Raw genomic sequence first — 17,039 nt, 5'->3', positions numbered from 1 at the left:
GGTCAATGCAGCAGCTATCAGGAGATTTTGGAGCACTTCATGCTTCCATCTGCTGAAAAGCTTTATGGAGATGAAGATTTAATTTTTCAACACATCCTGGCACCTGCTCACAGTGCCAAAACCACTGGTATTGCCGACCATGGTGTTATTGTGCCCAATTGGCCTGCCAACCCTCCTGACCTGAACCCCATAGAGAATCTGTGGGATATTGTGAAGAGAACGTTGAGAGATGCAAGACCCAAAACTCTGGATGAGCTTAAGGCCGCTATCGAAGCATCCTGGGCCTCCATAACACCTCAGCAGTGCCACAGGCTGATTGCCTTCATGTCACGTCGCCTTGAAGGCTGCAAAAGGATTCCTGACCAAGTATTGAGTGCATAACTGAGCATAATTATTTGAAGGTTGACTTTTTTGGTATTAAAACACATTTCTTTTATTGGTCGGATGAAATATGCTAATTGTTTTCAGACAGGGATTTTGGGTTTTCATGAGCTGTATGCCAAAATCATCAGTATTAAAACAATAAAAGACCTGAAATATTTCAGTTGTTGTGCAATGAATCTAAAATATAAGACAGTTTAATTTTTATCATTACATTATGGAAAATAATGAACTTTATCACAATATGCTAATGTTTTGAGAAGGACCTGTATATGTGTTTTTCAGCCGACGAGTTCTACCTTCAGAGAGATTCAGCAGCAGATTGAGTCCAAAATCCGATGTGAGATTCATCCGTGCTGCAGTGAATCCCTCTCTCTTTATAAATATCTCCCTCTTCTTCCTCACATTGTGTCTTTATGAAACTTTCAAAACAAAAACGGAAGATTTAGGATGTATCTTACTAGTGAAAGAATTACATATAAATAATAGTCTTTACCACCTGTGTAAACTTTGTTGGTGAATGTTATAACACATAATATAAGTTTTATAATATGTGTTACATTGTTTCATTTCTAATATAGGGTCTTGTGTCAGATAATCTAAGTCAATGTTAGAGAGTAATACATTTTTTTAGATTTACGGAATCTCAGTTAGCCTTCATAGCGGGGCTGAACCCGTATTATACCAAGCACTGTAGCTAATATTAGCTGGTATCTCACCGGTGGACATAAATACAGTAAAGTAATATTCTAATCACAATATATACACATTTCTTATTTGTGAAATGTTGTCTGTGGAGCCCTCACATCAGTAGTCCATCGATCAGAACAACAATATCCCTCAGTGCTGAGGCATCTTCTGCTGTTTTGATTGAGCAAAGTAGGAGGGTATACCGCTCCAAAATGGCTGACGTATTTCCTGCGCCGGAGCAGCCAAAGCGGGGTCTACTCTTTTATTATGTCTATGACTACGACGCTCCCACTCGGTTTACACCTGTGCGGCAGTGAAGGAGACCTGCCACTGCTGTGCAGATCTACGCAGGTGTGTTAGAATCGTGGCAGCAAACCAGCAAAACGCAAATAGCTTTTCACAGTTTTCCCCCAAACTAACCGACTGAGTTGAGTAATGCTGTTGGATGCAGGTAATGTTAGCTAAAAGATGACTAGCTAATATCAATACAGCACCTTAACCCTCCTATTATGTTCGTTTCTGAGGTACAGCAATAATGTTCGTGGGTCAATTTGACCCAGGGAGTGTTTTTATCATGCAATAGTGTCAGAAACCAAAAAATTGCTCCAAAACATTTTTTATCTGATTATCTCAAGCAAAATTTGTGCAATTGTGTTTTTTTATTTCTCAGAAATTAAGGATTAATGACGACAACTTACTCAATTACTCATTTGGACATAAAACATGGGATTTACATTTTTTATGTCCACTGAAAAAAACCTAGACACAAAAAAACAATAATTTCCTTGAAAGTGATCTTTGGTAAAAAATTTTATATTACATTTAATTTTTTTTTTCAAAGGGGGATCTTTATAATTGAACTTAAGACACACATACTGTTCTGGGTCAAATTGACCCGAACATTATCAATGTAACAAATAGACGCAGGGGGGGCTGCAAATGTGTAAAATGAATACATTTTCAATATATATGTAGAGTTAACCTATTAAGACAAATAGAAAAAATTTAATATATAATATAATATAATAGCTAATATAATAGGAGGGTTAAGCTTAACAAGTAGCCTGTAGGCTACTGATGTTGTTGTCTATGTCCAGCTACCTACATTCATTTTGCCCCCAAATAAGTCGATTCCCCCACCCGCCTCCCTTTCCGCCCGGCTAAAGCACATCGTTCAACCAGACAGCTATTTGTAATCCATAGGGGGGGCCCTGAAAATGCTTGGAAACCACTAGGGGGGCCCAGGAGAAAAAGTTTGGGAACCACTGACTTAAGGAATGATTACACACCTTTCAAGTATTTTCCTCTGTAAAGTGTGTAAATGTTTCCAAATGGCTATGGTTGATATTACATTCTATACAAATGATCTTAAACACTCAGGTAAGAACATTTTAACAAAATGTTGCAAAATATAATCACCAGACAATATTCTTAATGTTGACAGAAAATGCTGCAGCAGCTGAACTATTTATCATTAAACTTTGGTTGGTTTTCTAGTCAAGCTGGATGCCAGTGATGTCTTTAATTTCACTCTACAAGAAAATAAAAAAAAACAGCTTGATAAGCCTTTACCTACTTTACATGAAGATGTTGAAAGTTTTAAGGACTATGTTTAAAAAATAAAAGCACCACCTTAAACCAGTGCTAACTCCTTAAAGGATTTATAAATAGTGCCCCAAACTAAGAAAGATATATCTGAATAAAAAGTGAGTAAACAGTTACAATTGATTTTTAATACATTAATCCACAATACCTGTTTTGTCTTCGAACTGTACTTTTTGGTCTGATCATAATTGTTATGTAAGCAGATGCTGATCGTCCTCTGTGTGAATCTGAGGTCACAGCAGTGAGGACTGACACTGAGCTTTGAGTCTGTAGTGAGCTTCACAGTAAGCAGAGACATTCGACAGCCAGCTGTGAGGTTTGAGAGCACTATGAAATATCAATGTTTTTTTTTAATTGATTCAAACATCAAGGCTTAGAAGTTATAATCTGGTGGACTAGGTCTGCAAGGTTTCATGATAGATGCTACCATGAACAGGGAAGTAAATGGTGGCAATAACAGTCATATTCTTATGAATCAATACATTTACCATTTAATGTTCCTATTTGATCAGCAAATCTTTCCACATGGAAATCATTCTAAGAGGTAACAACACTGGCGTTCGCATCTGATGCTTTTCAGAAGCCCTTTACAAAGGTGCTAAAGCAAACAGACCTTTACTCTAATGCAGTGGTTCTTAACCGTTTTTGAGGTACCGAACCCACCAGTTTCATATGCGCATTCACTGAACCCTTCTGTATATATAAATAAAATATGATTTCCCCCCCCCCAAATTCAAGACATAGGGGTGACCCAACTAGAGTCTAGTTGGGTCACCCCAAGATCACTAAGTCTTCTTAAAAGGTAGAGTCTCTGAGAACAGTTCTTCAAAATATAGTCAGTGTTTTCAGCAAAGTTGAGCTGACTGGCCAGGAACGACCCAAGGGATTTAAAATTTGCCACAGTTTCAACAGGTTGGCCATCAGGAGAAACTGGAACCACTTTAAGGTCTTGTTTAGATCATTTAATTAGCTCTACATTCTTAAGAGAATGAAAAATTTATAATAAATAAGACTTTGCGGTATTCTGATTTAGTAATGTAATTATATTAGTTGTGTTACCACCCCCACGGCACTAGAGGCAGTAGCAACCCCGAAAAGATGCGACTAAGGAGCAGATTTATAAGTAGCTACACCGAAAGCTACAGAATTTGGTAAAAACTGTGAGCTTTGCTGAAGTGATTAAAGACACAAGTTCAAATCCATGCTGAGAGTGGAACTCCTTCAATCAGTGCTCTTCCGCAGCACTGATTGGTTAAACAATGTAACGTGATCCTCTGCAGCAAGTGATTGCAAAGTGGGGCGCGTCATCACTATTTTACACAAGTGTGTCTTTACCTCCGCGGCAGAGGTTCCGCCGAACCCCTGAGACCGAGTCATCGAACCCCTGGGGTTCGATCGAACCCAGGTTAAGAACCACTGCTCTAACGCCTTTGGATTAATTGAAAATCTAAAATACTAACAGTGGCCAAACATGAGCTCCATTATCCAATGCTACACTAAAATAACCCTTTTCAGTGGAACCCCGCCGCTTCACGGCTTAGTATTTGGGGATTTGCCTACTACTGTGTTTTTCAGTAGAACATAACTTCAAATTATTCAATGAAATTTTGACTACTAATAGATTTTTTGTAACACATATCTATGTTTTGAAGTAAACACAGCCAAAGAAGCTAATGTACCTCGACAAAATGCTAGTTAACGTGCCATTGACTGCCATTTGCAAAGCAGGCGCTGATTGGCTGTACCCCAAGAGTGGAAATGAGGAAGGTCTCAGAGCAAAGCCTGTTCCCACTGTGTCTTTTGATGCATGATAAGGCTGTGGTCCATCCTGCTCTTCTTCATGAACAACTTCCATGTGTTTCTCATCACCACATTTTCTGGAAATCAATGCCATTAACTCAAACTCAAATGTTGGACTCAAAACCTTTCCTGCAGACTTTAATACAGGGATTCCCCCAGAAAACTTGCTAAGCCCGATGGCCGGGGCACTGAGGCGGTCCGCCGGGATTTTGTATTAAAAGATGTACTAGATGGAAAAGATGAACTATATAATCTTAAAAACAACAAATAAAAAGATACAATTAAAATAAATATCAATTATTTGCACTTCTGTTAAATCCAAATTAAGTCATCAGTAGTAGATCTAAAAACTTAATGTAATGCTGATCACATTAAGAACCGGCCCAAGGCACAAATGAACTGAGACATTATCAATGCTGCTAAATTTGATTTAATGGTTTCAGCATATATAAATTAAAAGATTATAAATTGCTTAACATTTAAATTTAAGGAACTGGCAAGTTTACTTTGTAAAAATTCAAAGTATAATCTTCATAGTTAGATTGTTTTGTTACCATAACAACAATCTGATGTCATAAATTTAATTGTTGAGTTCTAGCTGTTGGTCAATTAAACCAGGCCCCCTCTTCAAGATTTGTGGCTTTAGTAGCTCTTCTATTTCGTGTCTGTTGAGTTTTTAATGACAGGATTATCACTCTTTTTGAGTCAAAAATGATTTGGGTACCCAAAATGAGTTTTGGCTTCACGGGACAAGTTGCTCTAATCTCCGCACGGTCGCACAGCAACTCTATCTGACTAAAATAAGACAAAGCTTTTGATATGAAATAAAACAAAATAAAAACAAAACCAATGTACTTTCACCCGTGGAGGTGAGTGCGAAAGCTTCTCCACCGGCTGAACTCCCCGGTCCACTAACACAAAATGAAGATGAAGCATGTTTGGAAAGGTACATTTATTACAATTAAATATTCCTGAGTCAATTTATAATGACTCGGGAATATAGGAAATCTGACTGTAGCCAAATATTTGGTAAATGAAGCATGATATCCTGAGTTTGATCATAATAGAAAAAAAGTCTAGCCAGGAACGTTAAGTTGCTTTTTTTGTTTTACAATCCAGCTGTCTTGAAATGAGATACTTCATGAACAAACTATGACTGGAGATGTTGCTGCTGTTTACATTTTCTTTTTTTTTTTTCTTTGAACACTAGTTAAAGGATAAGTGGCTAGCATAACAAGATGAAATTCTCCTGCATAAACACTCAAATGTGCATCAAGAGAGACTGAATGAATAGTATATTTTATATATTTATATGTTTTGATTTACTTGGAAGTCTTGGTCTTGCTGCTCCACTGGCTTTTAATAAACTCTTAATTTTTGTTTATCTAATCAAAACATTATCAGGTATGTTCTTCTTCTCTTGTTATGACCAACATCAGCCGGACCAAATGAACACTCAATACTTGGCGAAAACAAATCAAGGCCTGTCACACTCAGAGCAGTATTTCTAGAGAACAATTTATCACCTTTTGTGCAGCCTATTTATGGAATTCAGTAAATGTGACAGATTAAAGAGCCATGAATTGTCTTTAATAGTATCCAATTTTTTCAGAACTAGAAGGTAAAGAAAGAGGGTTACCCTGCAATGTCTGAAAAAACAAAAATTATGTTAGATACTAAAGGTTTTTTTCACTGGTTTTGAGGCTAAAATATGAAATAGATTTTGTTAATTTCATCCATGAATAAAAATCACATGTTGGAGTTTCTTCATAACAAAAAAGGTGATGATGTGACTTTAAAAGAATAGAGTGACTCTACTCTGGACTTGGTTTGCATTTGCTGAGACATCAAGGGCCTAAAAGACATCAAGTATTTGTTTTTCAAACATGAACAATTTTATTTCCATTAAGATGGTCATTGAGAATTTCTCTTTGCTCCAGTTTCCCCTTGCAGCTGCAGTGATTTACCTTGTCACCAAGTTCCCATTTCACCACATACATACAAAGGACCAAATATGCCATAACTAAAAATTAATTTAGAAATAAATCAATAGCTCATTAAATAAATTACTCACACAATAAATAGTTTAACTAAATGAATTAATGTGCAATTAAATGTAACAAACTAAAAAAATGGTACAATTTATAATTTATATCAGACGTAAATTAATATTTCATTTTAATTTTTTTTTTATCTTTTAATTTATCTTTGCGCCTTTATTTTCCTTTTGATTTACTTTAATTGTTGGGAGATGTGAATATTTTAATATATTATTTTTTCTGGTCCTTTAATGTTTTACATTTATTTCCTCACAAATGTACTTACAAAATAAAGTTTACTTAAAAAGTACATTTTAAAAATTGGTCTTAGTAGATAGCAGTTCTGCTCCACCACTCTCTGCCTGTTAAACTCAGTTTTTTTAATGTATCAAATAAAATCCTGAAAAAATGCTCAGAATTTTGGCTTTAATAAGAATCTGAAGATGTTTCTGTTGGACTTGGGGAAAGTCCTGTTTACAGGGTTCAGTTCTGGAAATATTTTAAAAAAAAATAAAAAAAAAAGTTTACAGAAACGGTTGCATGAATGTCTATCAGGATCCAACCAGCTACATTTTACTCCAGCGTTTTCTCAAAACTTTGCCATTTCTTTTTTTGGAGCTGCTGTAGTACGTGAGCCTGGACCAGCATGTCCAGTCCTGCTGGTGCCTGCAGACCTGGGGCCTCATGCATAAAGTGTGCGTATGCATAAAAAATGTGCGGCGCCATATTTTACGCACAAGTCGGCATGTATAAAATGTGCGGCAGTCACGCAAACTTTTTCTGTGGACAATGTCAAACTACAAAGCGTCAAAACTCACCTAAATACACTGAAACCTGTCTACATTCAGTGTTGTTTTTTTTGACCAAGAACAATCAACCCCGATTTTTTTTCATGATTTTATTTTTTTATTGCTTAAAAGTAAACGATGAAATTGAACCGCATTTATCCCCAGAAAATAAAGTAACACAAACACAAATTAAAAAAAATAAAAGGATGTGAAAACCTCACTCGAATGTAAATAGTACTTTTTCTCAATTTTTGTCTGAGAAAAAATTTACAAAACCAAATCGCACAGACCGATTTGGCGTCGGTCTGTGCGCCAAATCATTTAATTCTCACAAAAAAAAAAAAAAAAAAAACAGGATTGGATCAACAGATTAACTCCAAACAGGTTTGATTATTTTTTAAGGTTATTAAGGTCTGTAGACAATCTCTTATGTACGCAGCTGCGCAGAAATGTGCCGCATTGTGGAGCGTTTTGGCTCTGATGGAGAACGTCGCCAATGGAAGGATTCAGAGGGAGCGTTTGTTCAGAGATCTTATTTCTCTTTTGTTGATGATGGTTTTATTAGTGTTTAGATCCATATTGATCATCCTGGAGCTCTGAGCAAAACTTAAAGAAGGAGCTGTGCGGTACCGATACCGGTGCAACTGCACTCATCGAGCCACCAACTTTGTAAATGCACCTTTCTGGACAGAAAGCATCCACATTCCCCACTCAAAGACTCTCTCCCTGTCCGTCTTTAAATTCCGGCTGAACACCCTATTGTTCAAATGGGCATTTTCATGATCTCTTTATTTATTTTTTTCTTTAAAATTATTTTTATTTTTATGAGGTGACCTTATGTGTCCTAAAAACACCTTTTAAATAAAATATATAATTATTGTTATTATAAATACTCATACTGCTGCAAACAAGGACGTCACCATGCTTATTGCTTCACGTGGTGGCAGACTTCTGGGTATTTACACTAATTTACATATGTATTTATGGGTGGTAACATTGCAGACCAGCAGCTGCGCTTTATTTCTTGCAAATTAGGATTTATAGAGGAAAAGGTGCGCGGCCATGTGTGTGCGCAAGCCTTTATGGATCCCTTTTTTTTGTGCTCTGCACTTTTCTAAATTTTTCTGTATGCCAAGTTTTAGTGTGAAAACTGCGCATTCTTTTATGCGTGAGGACTCAGATTGCACTTTTACAAAGTAAACTTCCTAATTAAATCCTAGATGTTTTCTCTGCTGAATGCAGTAAATAAAATTTAATAGCATTGTCATTCTCAATAAATGAATGCTACAGGTTTTAAATCTATGGTCTGAGTTGCAATTCAATCATTTCTAGGGGACCCTGAATGTCTGAAGGGGCCTACAAGCAGCTACTGAGTTTTCTTTGCCTTGATATCTCAACCTTACAATTCTAGATCTCTCAGAGGCGCTAACATCAACAATTGCATTGAGTTAACCCCTCTGAGATTTTTTTTTTTACTTTAAAGTAGTCTCCAGCCAAGTTGTTGTAGAGGTTAAACAGAAGTAGCAGGGCTTATTTAGTAAAATAAAAGCAAGTTTGCCTATTTCATAACCAGTGACCTTCTCTTCTGTGATCTGTTTAACTACAGTCTCAGATCAACACAGCCCCCCAGCACTATCAGCAGCAGAAACAGCAACATTAATATGGGTTGTTGCTATGTTGTTGTAGTACGGTGTTTTAAGATCTTGTTCAATGTGCCCCTTTTTAACTTTGAGCCCCTGCCCCTCCAAAGGTCTCTGCACGGCCCTGGAACTAGCAGTATTTGTGCGATTTTCACTACAGAACACAACGTTCAGAGGCACCATGTGGGGTTTGTTGTCTTGTGCTTACTGTAAAATCAGCGTATTTTATCTGTAATTGTTACGTTTGATAGTAAACGTCCATTCATCATTGCAAAATTACTCAGAGTCCGTTTTCTCTCGTTCTAATTCTCTTTGCAGTGGTTCTTGAACCAGACTGAGGCATATTATGTTAACAGCCATCTGGTTTGTCCACCTCCAGAAATAATTTGTTTTAGATGTGTGTGTTTTAAATGGACCGCCAGCAGTTCACAATCTGAAACACCAAGATTAATGCTCCAGTCTTTCAACATTGCTTTCCCGTCACAATGTTTTGATAATGAGTATTACTCTGTCAGCGGGCCTCACACACACACACAATTATTCAATCAAACAAAAAATCACGTCATACAAAAAGTAGTATTCAATCAAAAAACAAATTATGTCAAGCAAAATTGAGTTGTGATCAAAACTTTTGGATTTTCAAAAAAAAAAAAAAGTTTCAAACAAAAAAAAAATCTCAATGAAATTGAAAGAGTTAAAAAAATCCTTTAAATGCTTCTTTTTTTTATTTAAATCACTAGTTTTTGTTTGAAACTTTTATTTTTGCATATCACAATTTCTTTGGTTGACCGCCTATGTTATTGGTTGAGATTCTAAGTTTTTTTTTGATGCTCCTGTTTTTTGGTTGAAGTTGATGGTTTTTTGCTTGCGGACCTCACATGAATATCCTGGGCAGGGCCAGCGATGTAAGACATGTTCCGATTGGTTAGTGCTGACTAAAGGGATGACTCTGACTCCCTTCGATCTCAGAACTCTGGTCCAAACTGCAGGGCTTCGGTGACGGTACACAGAATGTGAATGGTAAGTAATCTTCACAAAATTACACCGTTTAGCAGCTACTAAATTGACCACTCTGTTTCAAAGAAGAAATCTTACAAAACTTATGACGACAGTCACATATTTTGTCTGTCGCGTTCCCCGGTAGCATATTGTACTAGCTAATGTTAGCACTAGGTAAAGTGCATAAACTAAGCTTGTGTAATATTCGCCTGTCTTTATGTTGAATTTGTTAACCAGCCCACCTCTGTCGAGTGGCATTTTGCGTGGAAAATACCAAAAATATCTGGAAGAAACGTGTTAAAAACTGTTGTGTAATCCTCCATGTGTTAACTGGCATTGAAGCTAAAGTGGGAAGACACAGCGGATCGCTGCACCAATATTATAAGGTCCACCTAAATGTATATTTTCTTCCAGATGTAAAATGAAATACCAAGCTGATAGATCACAGGCCGAAGGAGGATATTCACATAATTTCTGCCTTTTTAATTACTTGGTGTGTATGTCTTGTACTTAGCTTTATTTCGAATTGCGTGTAATATGCCTTTTGCTGTGCTATGAAATTAAATTGGTGTTCTCTTAATACCCCCATTCCAGTATGACCAGCAGAGTGCTACATACTTTCAAAAAAATATTCAGATTTTAACATGCATTTTCTAATGACTATCCTTTCTCAATAACTTCCGTGTTACACCTCTGAAATATTTTTTGCAGTTTCCCTTATTGTGGTACAGCAACTATTTCACTTTGACATTAATTTCCTCATAAATCGTCAATTTATTTTCAATTAAAACTCTCAAAAAGACTTTAGGGCTTATTGGGTTTTGATTATATTATCTAGGTAAATATGATCACTTATTTTTATTTTTTTTGTGTTTTTCAGGTTTGCGTCATCTGAGCCATGATTGAGACGCTCTATGACGTTCACCAAGGACAGAGAATAACTCAAATCAACTCCACTCCATCAACCCCCTGAGACCTTCCTGTTGTTAAATTTCTTTTCCCTTGGATCCAAGCACGCTGACCAGTACGGTGGTCATCAGTACACAATCAGATGGATCATCACAGCGTTGACTAAAATTTTATTTATGTGACGGCCCCTGCTGTGTGGTCGTGTGTGTGTGTGCTGTGCGGCCAGTAAATTGTTTGTCGATTAAGGCCCTTGATTATTCAATCCAGGTGGCCACCTGGATTGCATTTGCATTTTATTTGCATTTAAATAATATCAATACGTGCATGGTTGTGTGTCCTGTGTGTCTCTGTGTTGCCCTGTGACAGACTGGCGACCTGTCCAGGGTGTTCCCTGCCTCTCGCCCGAAACGATAGCTGGAGATGGGCACCAGCAACCCTCCCGACCCCACTAAGGGACAAGGGTGCAAGAAAATGGATGGATGGATGGATGGATGGATGGATGGATGGATGGATGGATGGATGTATGGATGGTATCAATACGAAAAGGCCAAAGAAACAAAGAACAAACTAAATCTGCCATTTATCTCAGAAAAAAATAAGAATAAATTTTTAGGTACCCCCCTACCATTGTTAGAACAATGGTTCAGTCCAAAGTGTAGGAGGAGCGACACAGGCTTGTCAGAGCCACTGAAGTGAGGAGCTGGCTGTTAGCTGTGGCTCTGCATCACAAACATAAAACCCTGCACTAAGTAAATACTTTAAACAAAAGACATGTAAACATTTTATTTACCTTCACTGCTCAATAGGAAGAAACACATCAATCAACAATAAAGAGCAGACTGCAGTTCGTTAATTTCTTACTTTGGCTGAATCATGATGAGCTACCTCATTAGCAAAACTGCTACACTGCTTTCATAGACTTAAGTTTTTTGTCAAAAGTAGAAAACATCTCATTCATATTTAACTCTTTAACCTTTAGTTAATTAGAAGAGTTTGAAATGGGAGGGAGGGGCTGAGCAAGTGGACCCAGCTCAGAGTGTGGGAGCCGAGAACAGAAGAGAGAACAGATAGAAAAAAAAGAAAGTTGTGCCTTTATTTCTCATTGTCTTCAATATAGAGTGTTTAAAACTGCAAAATAAAATCTGAATATCTTTCTATATAAACCCTGGTGCTTTAAGTTATGATACTTCCCAGATATTCGTTTCTATTATTTGTTCTCAGTCATCCAGGACATGCCAAAATTAAAAAAGGCTTACAAATAAAGTAAATTAACCCTTGTGTTTACAAATGGGGTTCAACCGACCCTGCACCCATTCACTTGTATCAGTTGCCTCAGTCCTCGCATGCATAAGGGTTAACAAGTTATAATTTAAACAACCCATAACTTGAATTGGGAGCCATTTCAATAAATCATTGTCTATAGTAGCGGTTCTCAACGTGGGCGGTACCGCCCCCCAGGGGGCGTTCAAAAGACGGCAGGGGGCGCTGGCGGACAWTTTACAAAAGGGGGGCGCTGGGATGCTTTTGGGGGGCGTTTGGTCGAAGGTAAACTTTACACCTTAAATCCACAACAATACCAGTTTAGACTTTGAGCAACTTGGTAAAACTGTATTGTGTAACGTTAAATCATGCTTGGCTGCAACTGTATCGATGGCAGCTCTTCTTCTATTCAGTGTTTGTTAGCTTCTGTTAGCTTCTTGGCGCAGCTCCGTTCTCCTGCTACTGGTAGCTAAAATCACAATACCTTCACTGTGTATCCCTCTGAAAAATAAACCCATTTAAATAAAGAAATAAAGAAATCCCTCCACGGGTGATACCACGATAGAGAGCGTTCATTTTATAGCGTTAACACCGGTGCTGTAAGTGGTCCGGTATGAAACGGGGGTAATAGAACAACACAGCACTTTTAAATTTCAATAATCAGAATGCAGAAATTGTTTCCGTTGTTTTAAAAGGTTTATGTCAGACTGCCTTTTCCCCATCGATGTTTCCCGACCGCCCTGCACCTTAGGGAGTTAAAAAAAAAAAAAAACGCCGAGCACATTGCGCAAAACTCTGAAACATGAGAAGCGGGCAAAACGGAGCGAAGAACTAGATGTGAATTATGGCATAAAAACAGAGAATCCGACGCTGAACAGTGAAAATCAACACACGATGTGAAACATATGACGATTAGGCGGCGCAGCAGGTGATGAGTGAAAATTACTGATGGTCAATAATTGATAAAATAAATCTAGTAACAGGAAAGAAACGAAAGTGGACATAGCAATAAACCAAGAGAGAATAATACTAATCAAAGGAAACTAAATGGAAATGAATGAAGAACAAAATGCAAGAATAAACTAAGAAACTAAAGTAAATACAGAAGAATAAACTGGTATGGCAAGACCTTTCGAGCAATAATGAATACAGAGGACGGTATGGCAAGAATAAACAGACACTATTTCCAGATAAAAGGTCAAATAATATTGTTGAAGTGCCATGGGCAGGGGCGCAACKACACATTATTCAGATGGATGCGAAAACATAAATCGGCGCCCCCCACGAAGGAGCGTAGAAACATACGCTCGCCTACCCCCCTCCTCCAGACGCCGCTACGTTTAGGGCAAAACTCTCTACATTTACCCCGTTATGTGCGCGAGGTGAAGGAGCGTAAGGCGCGCTGAAGTGTACAGGAAAACATAATCGGTGCGCCGATTCAAAACATCTACAATAATGATAGTAACATTAATAATAAAATAATTGTCAGTGCAAGTAGCCTACAAATTCTTTGGTGGGGGGCGGTGAGGGACCTGGATAAAGGCTAGGGGGGCGCTGGCCCGAAAAAGGTTGAGAAACACTGGTCTACAGGGAATTTTAATAGTTACTCATGAAAGCTTTTTTATTTAGAACCTTACATTTTTGAAAAGGTGTAGCAGAGATTAGATCAGTGAGACTGAACAAACCTCCTATTTAAGCAACATTTGAATTTTAGATTTTTTTTCTCAATAGGTTGCTTACTTAGAAAAACACGTTTGATGTGCATTACTAGTCAATTTTGGTCCTGCAGCGTTATTCTTCACTTTTTCATTTTGCATCTGGAAGAAAATATATGTAAGAGTTACATTGCCTCCCCTCATCCACAGCTTGGTAAATAAATAATCTGTACAGTCACTTGACGTATGATGCATATTAAGGTGGACCTTATAATGGTGCAGTGATCCGCTGTGCTTTCCCACTTTAGCTTTAATGCTAGTTACTACACACACAGACGGAGGATTACACAACAGTTTTTAACACGTTTCCTTCAGATATTTTTGGTATTTTCCACGCAAAATGCCACTCGACAGAGGTGGGCTGGTTAACGAATTCAACATAAAGACAGGCGAATATTACACAAGTCTAGTTTATGCACTTTACCGAGTGCTAACATTAGCTAGAACGATATGCTACCGGGAACCGCGGTAGACAAAATATGTGACTGTCGTCATAAGTTTTGTAAGTTTTCTTCTTTGAAACAGAGTGGACACTTTAGTAGCTGCTAAACGGTGTAATTTTGTGAAGATTACGTACCATTCACATTCTGTGTACCGTCACCGAAGCCCTGCAGTTTGGACCAGAGTTCTGAGATCGCAGGGAGTCAGTCATCCCTTTAGTCCGCACTAACCAATCGGAACACGTCTTACATCGCTGGCCCTGCCCATGATGTTCATGTGAGATCCGCAAGCAAAAAAACCATCAACTTCAACCAAAAAACAGGAGCATAAAAAAAAAACTTAGAATCTCAACCAAAAACTTAGGTGGTCAACCAAAAAATTATGATATGCAAAAATAAAAGTTTCAAACAAAAACTATTGATTTCAATTTAAAAAAAAGGAATTTCTTTTTAACTCTTTCAATTTGATTGAGATTTTTTTTTTTGTTTGAAACATTTATATTTTTTTAAAAATCCAAAAGTTTTGATCACAACTTAAGTTCTTTGTTTGACATGATTTTTTTTTTATTGAATACTACTGTTTTTGTTTGACGTGATTTTTTTTTCTTCTTTTGATTGAATAATTGTGAAACAAATTTAACTCCATACGTTTAACTCATTTGTGTCTAGCATATACCTGGCTCTCTCTCTCTCTCTGAAGCCTGCCTCAGTCCTGGCTTATTTTGTTGACCAGAGGCGGATGAACAGCAAGTGTTTTGGGAACATTACGTCCCAACTCTCTCTCTCTGCTCCTCCCACCTTTTCCTCCTGCCTTGCTCGCCCCTCCCTTCCCTGGTTGCGGCTCCCAACAGTGTTGCAGCACATGGTCTCTTGTCTTTTTCTGCTCTGGCCAAGCAGCCTGAGGTGATGTTGGGAGGAAATCCAGTTCACGGAGCGGGTTCTGACTGGTTTCAGGGCAGATGGTTGTCTGAATGAACAGACGGACACACAGCTGTTGCTGAGCTTAGTTCTTCAAAATGTACTGCCATCTTGGGCCTCTTTCAGCCATTAAAACAGTTAATTAACCTCCACATCATCATTAAGGATGATTCATACTTAATAAGCTATAAATTAACACATTTATTAATGCTTTACCCACAATGACTAATTTCTCCCAAAACCAACATAGTGAAGGTTTGTTCATTCTTAATAACTCATGAATTAACCATTCTATATACTGTGTATATGTTAACACTCAAATATACACATAACAAATAAAAATGGCAGTTCATCGTTTCATGAACCCGTCTAAATCTAAATATTCATGCCTTATTATGTTATTGTTTATGGGTAAAGCATTAATAAACATTAATTTATAGTTTATTAATCATGAATTCTATCTCATATGTAGAATGAGATTAAAAATGAGTATTTAAAAAATACGTAATTTTTAAAATTGGATGTTTGAACTCTGATACTGGAAAAAAAATAACTTCTTTAACCATAGATCAGATGTTTGAAACCTTCATGATAAAAAAACAGTTCCATCTAAACTTCAGAAACCCCAGATCATAGTGCTTCCACCACCATGTTTCACTGTGAGTGTGGCATTCCTTAGGTAAGGTGGAATGTTGTTTTTGTCTATGCTTGGTTTCAAGACCAGAACTCATTCTCACAGAGTTCTGGAATATTGACCCATATCCAGACAAAACCTGTCCAGTGTCCCATTTTGGCCTGGAAAGTACCGTTTTTTTACCTCCCTGTCCCGCCATGCTAATAAAAGTATCAGTGATGCTTAGTATTTTCCCATAAATGTCCCGTATTATGCCCCCTCCACACATTTAGCAGTTAGTACATGAATATGATTTGCAGCGCTAAGCCCCTCCTCCTGGCTCTGATTGGTTGTTTTTGGTGCATCTCTTCAGATGGCAGTAGCAGATCAGAGAGCAGGTGGAGTTCCATCTTTTCACAATTACTTGTCTCATAAACTGTCGTGACATGGTGACAATTTTAAAAAATATGTAAAATAAATAAATAAATACATATATTCTTTATAAAAGCTACATAGTGCAGCTTTAACTCTTTGGATTAGTTTTGTATCCTTGTCCTGAATCACATCTCTGTACAACAGTCCCTTTGGTTCTTTGTCACCTGTGTGGCTGAAGGATCCAAACAAGGAAATGTAAGGAAAATGCCTACAAACACAACAACTTTGGTCCAGATCCAGTTCTTCTGCTTTCCTCCCACTAGTCATGGTTTACTTTCATTAAACATTGACTCCAATCTAAACTTCATGATGCCGTCTTTCCTAATATAATAAAAAAAAAAACATAACTTAAAGCCTTGAGTTTATTGATTTTAATATCCTCTCTCGGTGATGAGCCTCTCACGCTCCGATCCCTCAGATAAATATACCAGGAGGCAACACGTTGTGAGTGTTTGTGTGCGTGAGCAGATGTGTGTTTGGAACATTTAGTCACCCAGAAGAGGCAAAGGACAGCTGAAAGGGGGAAGGGGCGGCCGATGGGGATGTAATGGAAAAATCACTCTGTATTACAGCGAAACACAGGAAATGCTCTCAATTGAGCCTGATTGCCTCCTGCGCCTCACAACGTCTTCTGTTTATTGACAGAGCCTTCTGAGCAATATTAAAGCTCCTTTACAGAAATATAACAGTGGGTCTCCCAGGGCGATGGGGGCTCTGTGACACCAAGGACGAGTTTCCATCAGATTTCATCCTCCAAGGGTATTTAGAGGAAGTTTACCGACTCAGGCTGAGATGGGGACTGTTGTG

General features: G+C 37.8%; 1 protein-coding gene across 5 annotated transcripts in view; it reads left to right on the top strand.

Moving 5' to 3' along the window:
• The window catches only part of LOC103476621 (protein kinase C epsilon type-like), a 242,914-nt gene that overhangs the window by 207,580 nt on the left and 18,295 nt on the right, over positions 1–17,039 (top strand). Inside the window, exon 12 of one of the 5 annotated variants that reach the window (XM_008429096.2) lies at positions 10,823–11,180. The exons of the other annotated variants lie outside the window; for them this stretch is intronic. Within the exon in view, the coding sequence (XP_008427318.1) occupies positions 10,823–10,844 (22 nt within the window). The 3' untranslated portion in view covers positions 10,845–11,180. Of the gene's footprint in view, positions 1–10,822; positions 11,181–17,039 lie in introns of those variants that run through there. 5 annotated transcript variants of the gene reach the window in all.

Source organism: Poecilia reticulata, linkage group LG15 (genome assembly GCF_000633615.1).
Source record: "Poecilia reticulata strain Guanapo linkage group LG15, Guppy_female_1.0+MT, whole genome shotgun sequence".
Taxonomy (NCBI): Eukaryota; Metazoa; Chordata; class Actinopteri; order Cyprinodontiformes; family Poeciliidae; genus Poecilia; species Poecilia reticulata.
The sequence above is the reverse complement of the archived record's forward strand: the minus strand, read 5'-3'. Positions and strand labels throughout refer to the sequence as shown.